General features: G+C 43.3%; 1 protein-coding gene across 8 annotated transcripts in view; it reads left to right on the forward strand.

Moving 5' to 3' along the window:
• DMD (dystrophin) overlaps positions 1 to 16,983 on the forward strand; it is a 1,990,869-nt gene that overhangs the window by 1,876,554 nt on the left and 97,332 nt on the right. For all 8 annotated transcript variants that reach the window (XM_053655812.1, XM_037127036.2, XM_053655810.1 and 5 more), the window contains one exon: positions 14,573 to 14,647. In XM_053655812.1, coding sequence (XP_053511787.1) covers positions 14,573 to 14,647 — 75 coding nt within the window. The remainder of the gene's footprint in view (positions 1 to 14,572; positions 14,648 to 16,983) is intronic.

Genomic DNA, 16,983 nt, shown 5'->3' on the forward strand with positions numbered 1-16,983 from the left:
CTAAGGGCTCAAGTAAGAGTTCCCTAAGCTTTAAAAAAGAAGACTGCTTGAAGCTTGCCCCAAGTGTTTCTTTTGAGGAGTCTGAGGGGAATAAAGGACCAGTCAGATCCAGTGAAAGCTGAGATCCGAGGAGAGAGACACAAAGAGGCAGAGAAAGAGGGAATGGTTCCCTCCTGCTGTGAAGTGGGAGTCAGCCCCAAAGGTCGGGTGGAGGAAGCCCTGGACGTTGCACCTGGGAGGGAAAGGGAGGACACTCATTCCCACGGCTTCAGGGTCATTCGTGAGCCATGCTTATGTGCCTAGTTCTTTAATTGAACCCCCCAAAACTGGTCAAATGAGAGAGTACATGCCTTATCATAAGCAACTTCCGAGTACAACATAGTTCTGAGGTGATAAACAAGAGCCTTTTCCTAGTTGACACTGATAATTTCCCTGTCTTGATTCAAGTGATTTGCCCCGACACCTGACGGGTGAATATGGACTCATCCCTCTGGAAAGCATCCTTTCTTTTTAAAAGCTCTTCAGTCTGTGTCATGAGACAAAGCAGCCCATTATCTAATGAAAAGCTCCTACCACTGATTAATTCTTTAACAGCTGCAGTTGCTAAGTGATCTTTTTTAAAAACACTAATCTTTTTTTTTTTAAGATTTTATTTATTTATTTTAGAGAGGGGAAAGGAGAGAAAAAGAGAGGGAAAGAAACGTCAGTGTGGGGTTGCCTCTCCAGCACCCCCTACTGGGGACCTGGCCTGCAACCCAGGCTTGTGCCCTGAACTGGGAATCGAACCTTCTTCCCTTTGAATCACGGAGCAGCACTCAATCCACGGAGCCACACCCAGCCAGGGCTGATTGGTCTTTTTTAATAGAATAATGTACATGTTAGCAATTTTATCCTGATCTAACCAGTAGTTTATAGTGTCCAGAAAAATTAGCACTAAAAGGAAGCATTTTCTGTCGCATACTCCATTGTTATAAACACCCCACTCTGGCTAGGCTTCTGCATGCATGGTCAGTTTCAGTCCCGCCACCTGGCCCCTCCTCCCACACCCCCAGAGTGTACGAAATGCAAGAATGAGCAAATTTTGCTGTGTTTGAATTCTGTACTATCCTGGACTAATTATTCACGCATAAGGATTTAACTGACAGTGAAACAACAAAAACCTAAGTGATTTTTTTCCCCTAATAAGACGAAAGTGTGAGTACCAGCCTAAGGCAGAAACATATTGCTAAAAGGTTTTTTGCTAGACAGTTCATTTGTTTTTTCCAGGGTAACTGTGGTCAGATTTCCACTGCTGCTCATTTTGGCACCCGCACGCATGAAAGTATGGAGGGGAATGGATACTGGGTAGCACAGAGGTTGGGGACCAGAAAAAACGGAGAGAGGCAGGCAGAGGACGCGAATCATTCTCAGTCAGAACCTAAAACTTATACTGTTAGAGAAAGGATAGATTTAGAAATCTTAATTTGAGTTTCAAAACTTCTGAATAAGCGAAAGGTACCAAAGGTTTTTTTTTTAAAGGAACATTTATCTTAAGAGCTATGAGTGAGAAAAGGTGCTACTTGGCTTTAAGGAGATTATGCATTTATGAAGAGATAAAAATAGAAACATGTCTGAAAGTTCATGAAAAATTAGCTTCTCATAACTGTTCGTATATATGTAGACATTAATTTCCAGAGAAATAACATGTATATTTAAATTTTTTAATCCTTATCTTACATGTGGGAGCATCAAACTCATGAGCATCCCATTCAAAACAAATGTGTAGTTAGACCCTCTTCAGATCTATTTATGTCTACAGCGCCATATCCATATAACAAATTCAGTTGAGGACATTTTAAATATCTTAATTGGTTTATCTATTTTATTAAAAATTATACGTATTTATTTTTTGAGAAAAGGGAAGGGAGAGGGAGAAAGAGGGGGAAAGAAACATTGATCGATTGCCTCTGGAACATGTCCTGACCTGGGACCAAACCCTCAACCCAGGCACGTGCCCTGATAGGGAATGGAACCAGTGACCTTTTGCTTTGTGGAAAGCTGTGCACCTAACTGAGCCACACCAGTCAGGGCAGGTCTTACGGGCTTATTCAGTGATTCATGAATCAGGTGGCATCCCATCTAGCAGACAGAAAGGAGCTCTGAGGAGGTATACAAAGTGAAAAACCTCTACTAGCAAAAAGCATATTGGTCGTGGCAAGGTCACTTTCCTAGGGGATGACAAGGGTGGCTGGGGCAGATGACCACCTCGCTAGTGCTGATCAGGTGATTCCTGATTGACAGGTTTGAGATTCCATTCCTGGGAAAGCAGAAACTGTAATTCGTTAATTCTTGGTTTGGTGATATGAGGCTTAGCATAAGTGACTCCATTTTGTTTTTAACAGCCTTCTATTCTAAATAGCTTTAAACATTAAACTGTCAAGCTGTCCTGCATCAGTGTCATCACCTGGTAGCAAAGACGGGGAACTCTGATCTAACACATCTTTACTGCTAACTTTTTTCCTCCACCCTAAAGAGGATTGCAATTTTGTTGATTACAGCCCAATTAACATGTCAGTTAGAAATGCATTTTGCTGCAAGTAATAAAACATCTGACCAACTGTATCTTAACCACATAAGGGCTGATGTGTTTTGGATAACAAGAAGTCTGTAAAAAAAAATAGAGAGCTAAGGAAGAGTCCCATGATGCCATCAGAGATCTGCTGTACCATCCTTAGTGAGTGACCTGTGACCTCGTGGTTCTATGATGACTGCTGCCCCTCTGGCAGGAAGAAGCAGAAAGGATTTTCTTCTTTGGAGACACTTTGTCTTTCAGTTTGGAAAAATAAACCCTTTCTTACAGCTATCTGCTCAAACATTGGCCCAAACTGTGTCCACATGGCCGCCCCTGGCTAGATAGAAGTATTGAGATCCTACAGCCTTTGTAGTTGAGAAAGGCCAGGGAGAAAGAATTTGAAAATGGCGTTGAGTAAACCAACCTGGAGAATCGGCCACAATTCAATACACCTGAGTCATCTTTCTGGCTGATAAGCATTCTGTTTAGTTTACCTTTTTTCTTTTATTCCAACCTCTTTATCTTGGGGAAAGTCAGGATATCTTTGTTATCTGTGTTTCAAAAAAGTCCAAGCTCAGACCACAAGGGGTAAGCAAGAGACTCATTAGTGATTCGCCCTTAACAGTGGGGAATATTATTTGCAGAAAACTCACATGGAGAATCAGTGTCATCCACAGCTTAAACATGGCCAAAGTAGAGCAGTTCCTTTCAGGGTGTAATTCAATTCAAACCACATTTAGTGAGCACTGACATTTTTTGCCCTAGGTCGGATAAACACAGCGCAATTGCTTCAGAAGTACTCATTTCCTTATCTCATCTTCTCTTCCTATAAGATTAAACCGGAAGGCTGCTTCTAATTAGCTGGATCATTCCTTTTTATCAGCATTGCTGTAGATTTTATTGTTTATTATTTAAATTGACCTTAAATAAACTTGTGAGGGCTAATTTAGAAATTAATCACTAGTTTCATAAGTAACCTGGCTTATATGGACAATTTTCAATTCATTAACCCTAAAAATGTGCATTGGAATACAACTGATACCATGTTGGAAGCTACTGTTTTTTTTTTTTAAGGTTGTAGTTATTTATTTTTACAGAGAGGGGAAGGGAAAGAGAGAGTGCCAACCTGAGAACCAAAGGGTCATTGGTTCAATTCCCAGTCAGGGCACATGCCTGGTTTGGGGGCCAGTTCCCCAGTAGGGGGTGTGTGAGAGGCAACCACACACTGATATTTCCCTCCCTCTCTTTCTCCCTCCCTTCCCCTCTCTCTAAAAATAAATAAAATCTATAAAAGTTTTTAAAAACTGACTGCAGGTTTGGACATTTCTCATATCAACATCATGTTTTCTGTGTGTATATCGCTTGGCACATCACAAGCACCCGGGACACACGTACTGATTTTGTGTGACTGAATATTTTATCCTTTTGTTTTCCCTTATTTTTTTTAATCCTGAATCTTTAATCCCTGAGGTTAGTACACATTGAAGCCCATAATAGGTGCTTAAAGAAATATTAATTGATGATTTCTTCAATGTACACGTAATTTCCACTTAATAAATTATAGTCATTAAATTGATGAGGGGTTTCGGTTCAGTCTTCCCATCCATCCCTCTCCCGGAAAAGTAAGTGTACGAAGGCAGTATTTTTGGTGGCACAAGCATTTAGCTTGATTGTGTTAAGTAAAAAAGGGTGGAGTCCAAAGAATTAATAGCTGGAAATTTTTGTGAAAACCCAGTGAGAACTTTTTCCATAGAGTAATCTGAGTGAAATCCAGATAATAGCCAGTTATTGGAGGGACTCCACAGTAAGTGCTTTTCAAGGGCCAGAAAAGGAGTGTAAATGTAAAGTTTGGGGGACAATGAGGAAGTGGTCAGGCTGAGGCTAGAGTCTAAAAAGAAATGCCTCCTGGGGCCAAGTTGGCCATTTAAATAACTGAAGATAGATGGGTGGGAACTGGGGCAACTTGAAAAGCCTCTGTGAGCGCCAAAGGGGCCTTCAGCTTTTCCCATTGTCCTTTGAGATTTTTAACTATTGGCAAATCATCCTACAATTTTAAATACCCTCCTGTGAGCCAAAACCAATCAAACAAACAAAAACAAAAAGCCAGTCTGCAGGCTCCATTCAGCCAGTTTGGAACCTCTCGCGCTATGGTTACCGGAGAAATGATGGAAAGAGATCAGAGTTTGGGGAGAAACATCATAGGTTGAAATCTTTGGAGATAAGGCTGGAGAAATAAGTAAACTGAGACGGTGACACCACGGTAGGAATGCTGGGCTTTCAGGAAATCTGGTTGAGTTGTTCTAAACTGGAAACCAGCAAACATGAGGCTGGCAGGAAAGGCCGTGAGGAAATTCACAGCTGCGTATTTCCATCATTAAAGTAGCTTTTCCACAAATTCCCCTGTGAGAAGGGTCCCGATAGATTTAAAATAGGTAATGTCAACTATATTACAAGTATGCCTTTCCAATGTAAAAAAAAAAGGGGGGGGGGACAAATTAAAAAAGATTTGGTTATATGAAAATATGAAATATCCACAGGTATTTGATCATTTCAGGTGTCACCTTTATGATAAGGAGTAAAAATTAATTAAGCTGTCTCTGCCCTAGAGAATCTGGAATGTGGGTTCCGTTCTGAAGACAGAGAGGGGGTGAAGATCGGCTAATTAATGAAGTGTAGAATAGAGTTGACGGGGGACGGGGCAGAGTTTCTAAGTGCGTGTAGTTCTGCCCATAGTTGAGTGGCTTTCTTAAGCAGTAATGAACACAGCAGAGCAGTGTCGGAACTTTCTGAATCAAAGACAGGAGATCCTATCATCCGTCCCTGTCATGAGAGTGGACTGCGTGACTGTAAGTTTCTTGTCAAGAGGGAGATTAGAAAGAAAGAGCATTGGCTGGATTTGGTGTGATTATAATTGGAGCTTGAAGAAGAAGAGTCAGGCTGCTCAGAGACGGAGGCCCAATTTAGTGACCTTGCTGATTGATAAGGACGGCATAGGAGGGTAGAAGAGGTTTTGCGGTGGTGAGTTGATAAAAGAAAGGCGGACTGAATACGGAGTTTGGGAGTAGGGAGTGAAGTGATGGATTTTGCAGTGCATACCTATGTGGTGGCATTTAATCTGTTTTTAGTGCCTTATCTCACTCCCAAGCTTAGTTGCACCTGGTGTCCCTGCATCTGGCGCAGGTTCTGAGATAAACGTCCAGCCTTTGAGGGTAAAGGAGGAGGTGGCTAGCTAGGGTGCTTGGCCGTGCAGGGTGCTGGAGAAGGTGTTTAGGGCTCTAAAGACTTGCGACCAGCCCTGGCTAGCAGTCCCGTTGGTTTTAGCATCCTCCTGTGCACCAGAAGGGTGTGGTTCTGATCCCCAGGTCAGGGCAATGTAGGGGAGCCAACCAATGGATGGATCGATTTCTCTCTCTGTGTGTCTCTCTCCCCCTTTCTCTCCCTCCATCCCTCCTCCCTCTAAAATCCATAAACATATCCTTGGGTGAGGATTAAAAACTAAAAACAGTTTTGTAACCAGTCCTGGGATATTTTCAGCCACATTACAGCCTTCAGGGAAACCCGGAGCCTCTAATTTCTGAGACTTCTCTGCTCTGCACATTGGCATACTTCTTGTCAGGTGCCCTCCTCCCTGCCTTCCCCCTCTTGCCCGCACATTAATTTAGGCCGGGGCTTTGTCTGGTCTCCTAAATCAGTTACCACCAGATCATTTTCCAAGCTTCCAAGATGCTGGAGCTCTGTCTGTTCTCATCTCCTCTGCAGCTTTCTCTCTTTTTTTGGAGGGTAGATGTTATTTTTAATTCTTTTCTGTCATCCTAGTAGAGGTTCAGGAATAAGGAGAGATAAACAAGTCTGTTCCATCTGCCATGTCTAACTAGTAAGCCTCCAGACCTAAGTCCTTAACATGATGCAATGGGCTTCTCCCTGCCAAGCACTCAGGGCTAATCCGGGGCCATTCCTCCCCTTTGCTCTCTGTGATTCCAGTACTATGGGCCTTCTTAGGATTCTTAACAGTCCCCACTCTTTTCTGCTGAAGAGCCTCTTTTGCCTGTACTGACTTTTATCCTGCTGTGCCCTTCCCACTCCTCACCTGGCTAATTCCCATTACCCTTCAGACCTTGGCTTGAACTTCACTTTTCCAGAGACGCCTGCTCGCCTGTCCACCCCATGTCTCCATGTGTATACTTTCAGTAGGTATCAAAAGGATAGATGGAAGGATTATTGATAGAGGGATGTCTTTTGAAATGCTATAAAGCAGTTTTGCCTACTCTTTTTTAAATCATTAGTTATATATATATATATGGAGGGGGGCAGATTTTTGAGAATTAGAACCAAGTCCTTTCTGATCTGAAGCTTAAGGAAGAGGAACATGGCATAGCAATGTCAATGCGAGTCAACTCCGCCTCACCTAGGGAAGATTTGTGGCTCCAGAAATGGTATTTAGAATATACAGTCCTCCCACCCCACCCCAAAACTTGACATTGACTATTTGTTGCAGAAGCTGCTTTCTCAGTAAACCTTTTATCAGAGCAAAACCAATTTGAATTTCAACTCTTTCACAGAACAGTGTTGCTAAGAAGTAGTGACGTTCTGCTGAGGAAGGCCAAGCAAGAGGAGGGAGCCAGAAAGGCCTTGGACAACCCAGAGTCAGGGCATTTTGCTGTCCTTTATTTCACAGCTGAACTTTTCGGTGTTTTATTTTTGGTTTATAACCTGTCCCTCTCTTGCAGAACCGAGTCTTCCATGTTTGTGCCTCACTGATTACCTCATTTCTCCTGTTTTTCTTTTTTTAGAAGAATTCTAGAGTCACTGGTAGCAAATAAATAATGCCATTTCACATCTGCAAACATAACTTGATAGTAATTATAAATTCACAGAGTTGACTTTTTGCCATTCATGCAGATATGAATGTATAAATCTTATTTATCTCTGAGTAGGTTTATTTTTCCCCATATAACTGAAACTACATTGATGATGAGATTTTAATGAGTTTAGAGTTTAAAAGGCCTCATATATATCTAAAAAATTATAGGCCAAGTACCATGTGTTCATGTACCTCTTCTCTGGCTAATTCCATTTTTTTAAAGATTTTATTTATTTTTAGAGAGGAAGGGAGAGAGAAAGAGGGAGAGAAACATTAATGAAAGGGTAAGATGGAGAGAAACAGCTATACCTCTGGCTAATTTTTTTAAAGATTTAGGGAGAAGGGAGGGAATAAGAGAGAGAAGCATTGATGTGTGGTTGCCTCTCGAGCGCCCCCTGCTGGGGACCTGGCCAACAACCCAGGTATGTGCCCTGCCTGGGAATTGAATCTGCGACTCTTTGGTTTTGCAGTCCAGCACTCAATCCACTGAGCTGCACCAGCCAGGGCCATCACTGACTAATTCTTTAAACAGTATTCCAGAGCCCTGGCTGGTGTGCCTCAATGGCTTAAGCACCAGCCTGCGAACCAAAGAATTGCCGATTCAATTCCCAGTCAGGGCACATGCCTGGGTTGCAGGCCAGGTCTCCAGGAGGGGGTGCATGAGAGACAACCACGCATTGATGTTTCTCTCCCTCTCTTTCTCCTTCCATTCCCCTCTCTCTAAAAATAAATAAATACAATTAAAGGAGTTTTCCAGGAACCTTTCCTGTTCTTAAGGAGTTCTTGAAGAGTTCACAATAATTCTACATTTTACTCTAAAACTTCTGAAAGGACATCTTGGTTTAATTTGCTTTCAAGCCAGACTTGGTTTAAATTACTCATTGTATCTCAAGCCTCATTAAGACCCATGGTTCTTCTGTAGGCTAGTGAGCTTGAGCTGCTAAGAATAATACTTGCCATGTGGAGAGTCCATTAGAGCACCATAGGAAGAGTGAGGCTGGGGAATTAGAGCTGTATTATTATATTTCAAAATCCACCACTTTCCTATAATAGAAGGGGCGTGGAGTGAGACTGCCTTGTTTTGGCTTATTTGGAAAAGTTGGAAAATTATGAAAATAGACATGCAGTAGTAGTTTAATGTACACTGTATGCCAAGCACTGAAGTTGGAACTGTATCAAAAAAATATCACACTTCCTCTACATTTTATTTTTGAGTCATGATCACCTGCGCGATTTGGATCACATTTCTTCTGTGTAATGGCGTTGGTAGGAGGAAACAAAGATCACACCACTAATTTATCTGTTGGAATAATCTTTAGGCATCCAGCTCTTTCCACTCATTAAGTTTATGAGTTCATTATCGTTCTTTTTTACCTTATATGTAAACATAATGAAACTCCAGGCCTTTCCATTAGTCTCCACAAGCCATTGGAAAGCTGGGCTAAAATATCCTTTGCTTTAAAATCTAGACCCCAGTGTAGTCACAGATAGCAGGACTTTTGAAGTATGATTTACAGGCAAAGACCAGCTGTAAAATTGGAACAAAGGGGCTTAATGTTTTATTTCTATAATATATCCCAAAGTTTCCCAGGAGTTTAAAGTGCTGAGGTGTTTTTCACTATTTTTGCAAGAACCTATCCAACATGTGACGATTTGTGACTCAGAGTTGATCAGGTCATTTCTCTTTTCTGGTGATTTGACACCTTCCCCCAATACGTTCCACAGAATGGAAGTAAAAGTTGCAAAATGGAAATATGTACCAGAGCCCAGAGAAAGTCATAGGCTAAACAAAGTGGGGGAAACCCTAATCCGTGTTTTGTGCGTGAAACTAAAAGCCAAATGAACCATCACTGCAGTAGCTAGCTCACCAGAGAGGATAGATCTAGGCTTGATATTAGCCCGTGTTCCTTAAATTTCTAGATTTCTCTATTTTTAGGCTAGAACCAGCCCCGGATGAAATACTTGAAGTCATTAAGAGGAGTGTATAGTTCAGCGTTTTTATCCTTCTAAAGTATGCTTTCTATCAGCTGCCATGGCAACATTGTGTAACTCCTTTTTTGGATAGCCTCACTCCTCAAGTTCCGGTTGTGAGAGCTAGTGAGCTCATTACAACTTGGATCAGAGCCCTGGGCCGGCAGCTCCCGCGGTGGGGAGGGAGGTAGAGGGCGGCCTCCCACGGGGCATGTGGATGGGGATGGGGATGCTTAGCCTTATTCCGCATGCATAGTTTAGCTACAAGGTCAGCTCCAGCCTCATCCCAGGACAATGTCGCATTGTCCAAAGCTGTACCACATCGTGAGGTTTCTGTGTGCATCCTACACGCTTTCACAAGGCAGGGACTTGTCTCTTCCAGCAGTAAACCAGAGGGAGTGGTGCTAGAGATTCCTAGCAACACATGCAGACTCAAACAACACAGATGGTTAACTCTCTTGAGTGGGGACTCCGAGGCACCAGAACTCTGCCGTTGCAATTCATTGATGGTTACTGGATATAAATTTGTATGGCTTCTCGTGCGGTTTGAGGAAAGCGAGGCACATTTCCTGCTGCTTTTTTCCCTGATATCCCTGAATTACTGGTGGAGAGCTAGTTGGACTCTGGTGCATCGAAAATTCGTGGCAAAAGGCTTGTTCTTGGTGGTAGGTCAGAGGTAGGCTGGAAAGGGTGTCAGGGAAGATGAACTCCAGACAGAATGTGCCACAATTAGAAGGATTTGGAAGGGAAGAAAATTCGAACTGCTTCAGGGAAGCTGAGAGCACGGCTGGAGGAGGAATGTTCCAGATGCTTGTCTCTGATAGTATTCCACTGCGAACCACACCCTGAAAGAATCCGATCATCCCTGCCTCTCCCACTTGGGTCTGTGGCTGCTGGAATTTGCCAGTTCTTGATATGAACTGTGAGATTTGGATGGAGCTCCTGTGGCCTCATTTAGACCATTTGTTCCGAATTCTGAATAGAAACAGGAAAACTGGAAAGGGGACAGGAATTGGGGGCATGAGAGACAGATTCGTGTGTGAACGAAGGAGCATAGTAGGAAACTAGACTGAACAGTTAAGAGGCACTTGAAAAGGAGGACTAGAAAAAAAAGGAAAGGGAAGAAAAAGTTTTTGCCAGTATCATCTGCCAAGACCTTTGATTGGCGCGTCGTTCACGCTGCACACTTTCGTGTAAGTAAATGAATGAAAGGAGATTTGGAGTCGGAGGCCTAGTCCCTGGAATTAGGGGAAAGTGAACTGTCCTTGATTAGAAGTGCAATTCTTTCTCTCTGTGCTGCAAAGAGCCAAAGGGGCTCGTTTATGACTCTGGGCGAAGGAACACCGCCCTGGCAAGCATTGCGAAAGTGTGTGTGATGGAAGTGATGAAGGGTGTTAACACCGGTCTGGAGAGGAGGACAGCAATTGGCTTCTCATGGATTGGAGCCACAAGACAACTCATTCCCGGAGTCAGCTGAGACCACCCAGGAAGATAAGCGCTAACGCCTGGAAAGGGGAGTCAAGGGAAAAACCGAGACTCTTGAGGGAGAATGAAGGATGATCAGAGGGACCCCAGTCAACCAACTTCTACCCACCAGAGAACGAGGTCCGGGGAGAAGTGAATTCACTTCAAGAAGGACTCTGGTGTTTCAAGATACTTTTATCCACTTTTAATTTATGGAAGAACTTTTACTGGTATTCATCCTAAACAAGAGACCCACGAATATATTCCAGGGGTGAGTTTCTGTGCTAAATGACTATAAGGGTCATTAATCCCCTAAATGCCCACAAAATGGAATGGAGAAAGATATAAAAACAAAAGACAGGACAGATTTATGCAGAAGTTACACTTGAACTTTTTTACGTGGAGCAAGAAACGTTATGAACATGTGCAGTTAAAGACTCGGCTGCACTATGGAAGGTCCACACGAATCACCTGAGATCTTGTTGAAATGTCGGTTCTGATTTACAGATCCAGGTAGGGCCTGAGAGTCCGCATTCCTGACAAGCTCCAAAGACTCACTGATGCTGTTGGGCCTCTATCACAGTTTGGGTTACAAGGACCTGCGAGGTTACAAGGTTCTGGGTGGTAGGTGTTGCTAGCACCCATGGTTAGGCACGGACGACTAGGGCCTGTCCTCTCACTCATGTGGGCTACAAGTTTGTCATGCCAGCAGGTCTCTGAGCAAACTCTGTCACATGTGAACATTTAGTAGTAGTTCCCGGGCACAGGACGATCTCAAACCTATGCCAAAGGCACAACAGAGTCCGTCAGAGTGCTGCCTTCTTGCCTCGCAATCCATACCTGTAACCACGGGCGTCTCACTCAGTGGTTCTCAAAAGTGTGTTCCCCGGAACAGCAGTATCACCTAGAAACTTGTTACAGAGGCAGGTTCTCGGTTCCTGTCCAGACCTAAGGAATCAGCAGATCTCAGGGAGGGGTGGGGGCGGGGGTTAGGAGTCTGTATTTTCAATACTCCTCCAGGCCACTCTGATAGAAGACTCAGGGTGGAGAACCACTGCTGTAACAGCAAGATTCTGTTAGCCATCCAATTGAATTCAGGCGCCTAAGAATCCAGTGAACCAGGACCAGACACTTGGGAGTCCGAGCTAGGGCGCCGTTTCTAAAGGGGGGACCTGCTAGCTTGTTTCCACACCCTGTTAATGTGAGGGCAGGACGTGTTTCTGAGCCTTTTTTGATAGTTCTCCTATTTTGCAAACCAGTAAGATCACCAGTACAAGCCCATCTAGCATTAATTAGGATAATTAATGAAACCCCTGGTGTCATAGAAGCTAAATATAGCTGAAGCACTTACAGTGGCCGCCTCTGGAGTGTGAGACCTTTTGATTAATTGCTAGCCAACCACCGCTGGAGTGTGCGTTCTTGATTAAGACAACTGACCGCCTCTGCAGTGTCGCTTAAGCTAACACATACATCCATCATACTGTAGTATTGTCCGCGTGAAGGGTTTTCTTCACGCTTTTAAAAGCTGCTTCGTTAAAGCATCATGTAAACACAATCAAATGCACACATTCTAAGGGTCAGTTTCAGTTTGGCAGGATGTATACACTCTTGGCAGAAGATACTGATCGTCCTTGCCCATTCCACTTGGATCTGTGGCCAGTAACCTCCACACCAATCAAGATGTGGAGCATTTTGGACAAGATCGGGCACATGTAGGGTGGTATGGCCATGGACAAGACACATAACATTTCACTCACCCCCCCAAAACACCCTTGTGTCCCTTGCGGTCAGTCACCCAGCCCCAACCCACCCCAGGCTACCACCTATCCGTCTTCTCTCCCAGTAGAGGAGAGCTGCCTGTGGTAGATTTTCACGTAAACAGAATCACACAGTGGTTATTCTTCATGCTTGATTTCTTTTACCCATCGTTAGGTTTTTCCGCTCAGTTCACATTGTTGCATTATTAGTTGCCTCTTTATTTCCGAGTAGCATCCCATTATATGACTGTACCGCAATTTGTTTGTTCATTCTTCTATTGGTTTGTTTCCAGTTTGGGACCATTATGGACCTTTGCGCACACATCTTTTTGTGGACATGATTTTTTTTCCTTTGGAGTAAATATCTGGGAGTAGAATAGTTGGGTTATAAGGTGTATGTTTAATTTCATAACAAATTGCTAAACCGGTTTTCCAAAGTAGTCATACTGTGTTCCCTTCCCACCAGCCGTGTATGAGAGTCCCGGTTGCTCTGCATCCTTGCTAACATTTAGTATTGTCAGTGATTTTTTTAAAAAATTTTTACACTGCATATTATAAAGTTAACTACAGGCACTGGTTTTCTTCCCCCTGATTTCAATTCAGGTTTTTATAGTTGATCTCTGCAAATGCCATCAAGCTAATAATGTTGATCCAAGTGACTTGTATGTGGAGTTAATTATTCCCTTTTCCTGACCCTCAACTAAATTTTTTTTTAAAGTTAGTTTTAGAGGAGAAGGGAGGGAGAAAGAGAAGGAGAACAACATCAATGTGTGGTTGCCTCTTGCACGCCCCCTACTGGGGACCTGACCCAAAACCCAGGCATGTGCCCTGCCTGGGAATCAAACCGGTGACCCTTTGGTTCCCAGACTGGCACTCAGACCACTGAACCTCACCAACCAGGGCTCCTAAGCTCCAACTAGAATCAGTTTTGTGGGTGCCGTTAGATTATGGCCGTTAGTCATGTTTGCCAGGGTGGGTTTTTTTTTTTTGCTTCTTTTACTCTTTTGTTCATTTATTCTTTCGGTGTGTTAATCAGTCCCCTAGCAGTGTTACACCTGCCTTTTTAGAGAGCACTCGGATATTAAGTTACTGGGAAATATGACAGAAGTGGGAGACAGGGCTCTTCTTTTCAAGGAGCTTTGTGGAGCTAGGGTCCTGAAACAAATGCACAGAAACTCAAGAAAAGACGTATTGCCCAGAGTATATTGAGGCTTGCATAGGCTTGAGTAAGGGTATCCTCTGAATATAGCTTCCTGCCAGGGAAGGTGGGTTGGAGTGTGATAAACAGGTGACTATAGAAACCACAGTAGCAGCAATTGTTGCGTTGTTAATCTGTGCTAAATACTGGAATGATTGCACCTGAGAATCGAAACTAAATATTTATTTTAGTCCCAATTATATTTGAAAATACATCTCTCACACACACACATGTTGCGTAAGAAAGCCTCCAAATGTTAGCAGTGCATATGGATTCTGTGTTCACCTGGTGTTATATTTTCCTGTAATTTCCAAGTTTTCCACAGCAAACATACTTCACTTTCATAATCAGATAACATCGTTATATTGCCACTTGATTTTTGCTTTGTTCTAATAGCTGTTTCCATAATATAGTCCTTGTTCTCTTTAATCGTGTGTAGCAAAGATTCACTACGATCGAACCAAGATTACAGTCCGGGGAAAAAAATGCCTGTCCTTCTTTTCCCTCTTGGGACAGCGGCCTGCAGACTATGCCACGCTAGTCTTTCATAAAACTTGGGTGTTTGGATTGTCAAAGAGGAAAAAAAGATGTTTTCCTTCATCTCCCCACATTGACAGATTTTCATGTCCCCAAACTTGGGGCACGTGCAAGAGGTCTTTGTCCTCGCGTATTTTGGTCAGTGTGGCCGGTGTTGGCCAATCACGGTGCGTTTTTGCCTGTGCTTTCTGATGAAATAACAAATCGTGTCTGTTTCCCCCTTTTCCCTCCAGCTGACCTGAACAACGTCAGGTTCTCGGCTTACAGAACTGCCATGAAGCTCCGAAGACTGCAGAAGGCTCTTTGCTGTGAGTATTAACCACTTCTTTGAAGTACTTGACACTTGTCCTTTGCTGTAAAAAACAAAAAGTAGGTCAGGGGTATTTTTATTCGGGAGGAAGAAGTAAGTAGCTGTGAGTAGTCTATCTGTAACATAGGATTCATTTTGTAAAAGTATCTTTGGCCTTATGTTCCCCTAGACTATTTTCTGTTGTATCGAATCATTCCTATCACCATTCCTCAGTGACTGCTATTAAATCACTAAAAGATTGATTGTTTTTGTTTCCCAACTAATGGCATTGGCATCCAGAATTATCTTTGTGAAACTTGAATTATCTCCTCCTGTTGCAGTGTATTTATTATTAGAGGTATGAGTATTCGATTGTATTATCTAAAGCAAACTACACTTACGCATGTTGTTTTTTTAGCCTGAATGCTAATTAACATTCAGATAAATGTTGTGGTAAAAGAAAGATGACAGGATTTTCTGCTTTTGGTAAATACTGTACATCGACAGGAAAATCCTGAAATGCCATACAGCTCTTCCTTTTCATCAGAAAGTTTATATAACCGTTATCAGCAAAGTGCATTACAGTCTAATATTGACTGCTCATGCATATTGATGACACAGCTGTGAAAGAGACAGGCACAGTCCCTACCCTGATGCAACTTAGTCTAATGAGGGGTAGGCAGGGTGTCCCTAGGGTGGAGTCACGGGTAAATGGATATACAATCATCAAGAAATCTACAATCTTAAAAGAAAATACTACCAATCCTTACGAGCAAGCCGAGGAAAAGTGAAGTGACATTTTCAAAGTCATGCATTTAGTCATGTGACAGTAGAAGAATGGGGTACTGTGAGAACAGGTAGTTGTTGAGCGGGGTAGGGGAAGGTGCGGTTCAGAGACGGTTTGCTTGTAGAGATGATGTCTTAAGCTACATGAGCGCAGAAACGTACATAGAGCTCACTCTCAGAAGAGTGTCCCAGGTCATGGAGCCCAGGGGCGTATCCAGGAACCGAAAGTACTTCTGAGTGGCTAATGCACAGAGTTCCAAAAGGGACTATGGTGATAGACAGGGTCCAGCAGAGGTAACGCCTGCTTGAGTGTGGTTGTTAGGGTAATAATATGGGTGTAATAACCTATAGTTTTAATTTGAACTTGTCACCTAAAATGTGATGTGGTGTGCTTGAGTGTGACTGTTATGTTACAGAATGACATGCTTATGATTCTGCAGTAAAAAGTTTTGTAATAAAAAGGGGCGTTACTTGTGCCAGATCCTGTGTCTGGCTGATGAGAAAAACAGGCAGACTGCGAAAGGCTTTTTAATCAATGAAAGTATTTAGAGGTCACTGGTGAGCCATGTGAGGGAGAGGGCATGATGGGGTTTTCATTTACAAAGATCATTTTGGCTGTAAAATAGGGCATGGACTGGGGTGGGGGGTGGTTTGCAACTGACAAGACAGACCTCTTGAGAAGTTTCAGTGAACCTGAACCAAGAACCTGGAAGCCTGAAGTGGCAAAGTGGGGCTGGAGCTAAGTGGGGAGAACTGAGAAATACTTACTTTGTGTTGGGTCAGGGGGATCAAGGAAATACTACGTGCTCAGCTGGCGCGAATGGTAGACTTGCCCAGTCGAGTTGGATACAACGCTTTAGCAATCAGGACAAATAGGCAAGCAATACTTAGGAATTAGTAGCATGTAGATGCTCAGGTAGCATGTGGAGTAAGAAGAAAGAGTATTTAGGATGGGGGGGGGCTGCCATAGAATGACCAGAGGGGGTGAAGGCAAATACAAAGAGGTCAAGGACCGCTTACCACTTGGGAGGTCAGCACGAAGTCAGTGTAAGTGTCTGTATGGGGTGTGTTAACTTAGGTGAGATTTTAGGGGCACGGTGGAGGTGGTAAAGAAGGCTTAAAAGGAAATCCAAAAGTGGGGATGTAAAGACGGCTGGTGTAGATAATCCTTGGAGAAATTTAGTTGTGAAGGGCAGGGCAGAGGGCTGGTAGTTAGTCGACAGGGACTGAGGAGTGAATGATGTGTACATATAAGAGACACTTGAGTATTTCAATGAGCATGAGAAGAGGGGACAAGATTGAAAGTATTGCCTCAAGAAAAACTAATAAACAACACGAATGCACAGAGGGTAAGGGCAGGTAATCCAGAGTCCGAGGGAATGACTGGCACCTGGTGCCCACTGTGACGTGTGGGGGTGGGGGAGGATCCTCTACAGAGAGCTGGTAATGAAGGAGAGCTGATGGCGGGAAGGTGAAGGATGCCTAAGTAGAGGTTTCTGTTTTCTGCATGATGGCGGAAGAGACTTCCTATGCTGCAGTTAACTGTGGAAGGTGATGAAGTTGAGACTG

Source organism: Artibeus jamaicensis, unplaced genomic scaffold (assembly GCF_021234435.1).
Source record: "Artibeus jamaicensis isolate MK-2021 breed Jamaican fruit bat unplaced genomic scaffold, CSHL_Jam_final scaffold_1283, whole genome shotgun sequence".
NCBI lineage: Eukaryota > Metazoa > Chordata > Mammalia > Chiroptera > Phyllostomidae > Artibeus > Artibeus jamaicensis.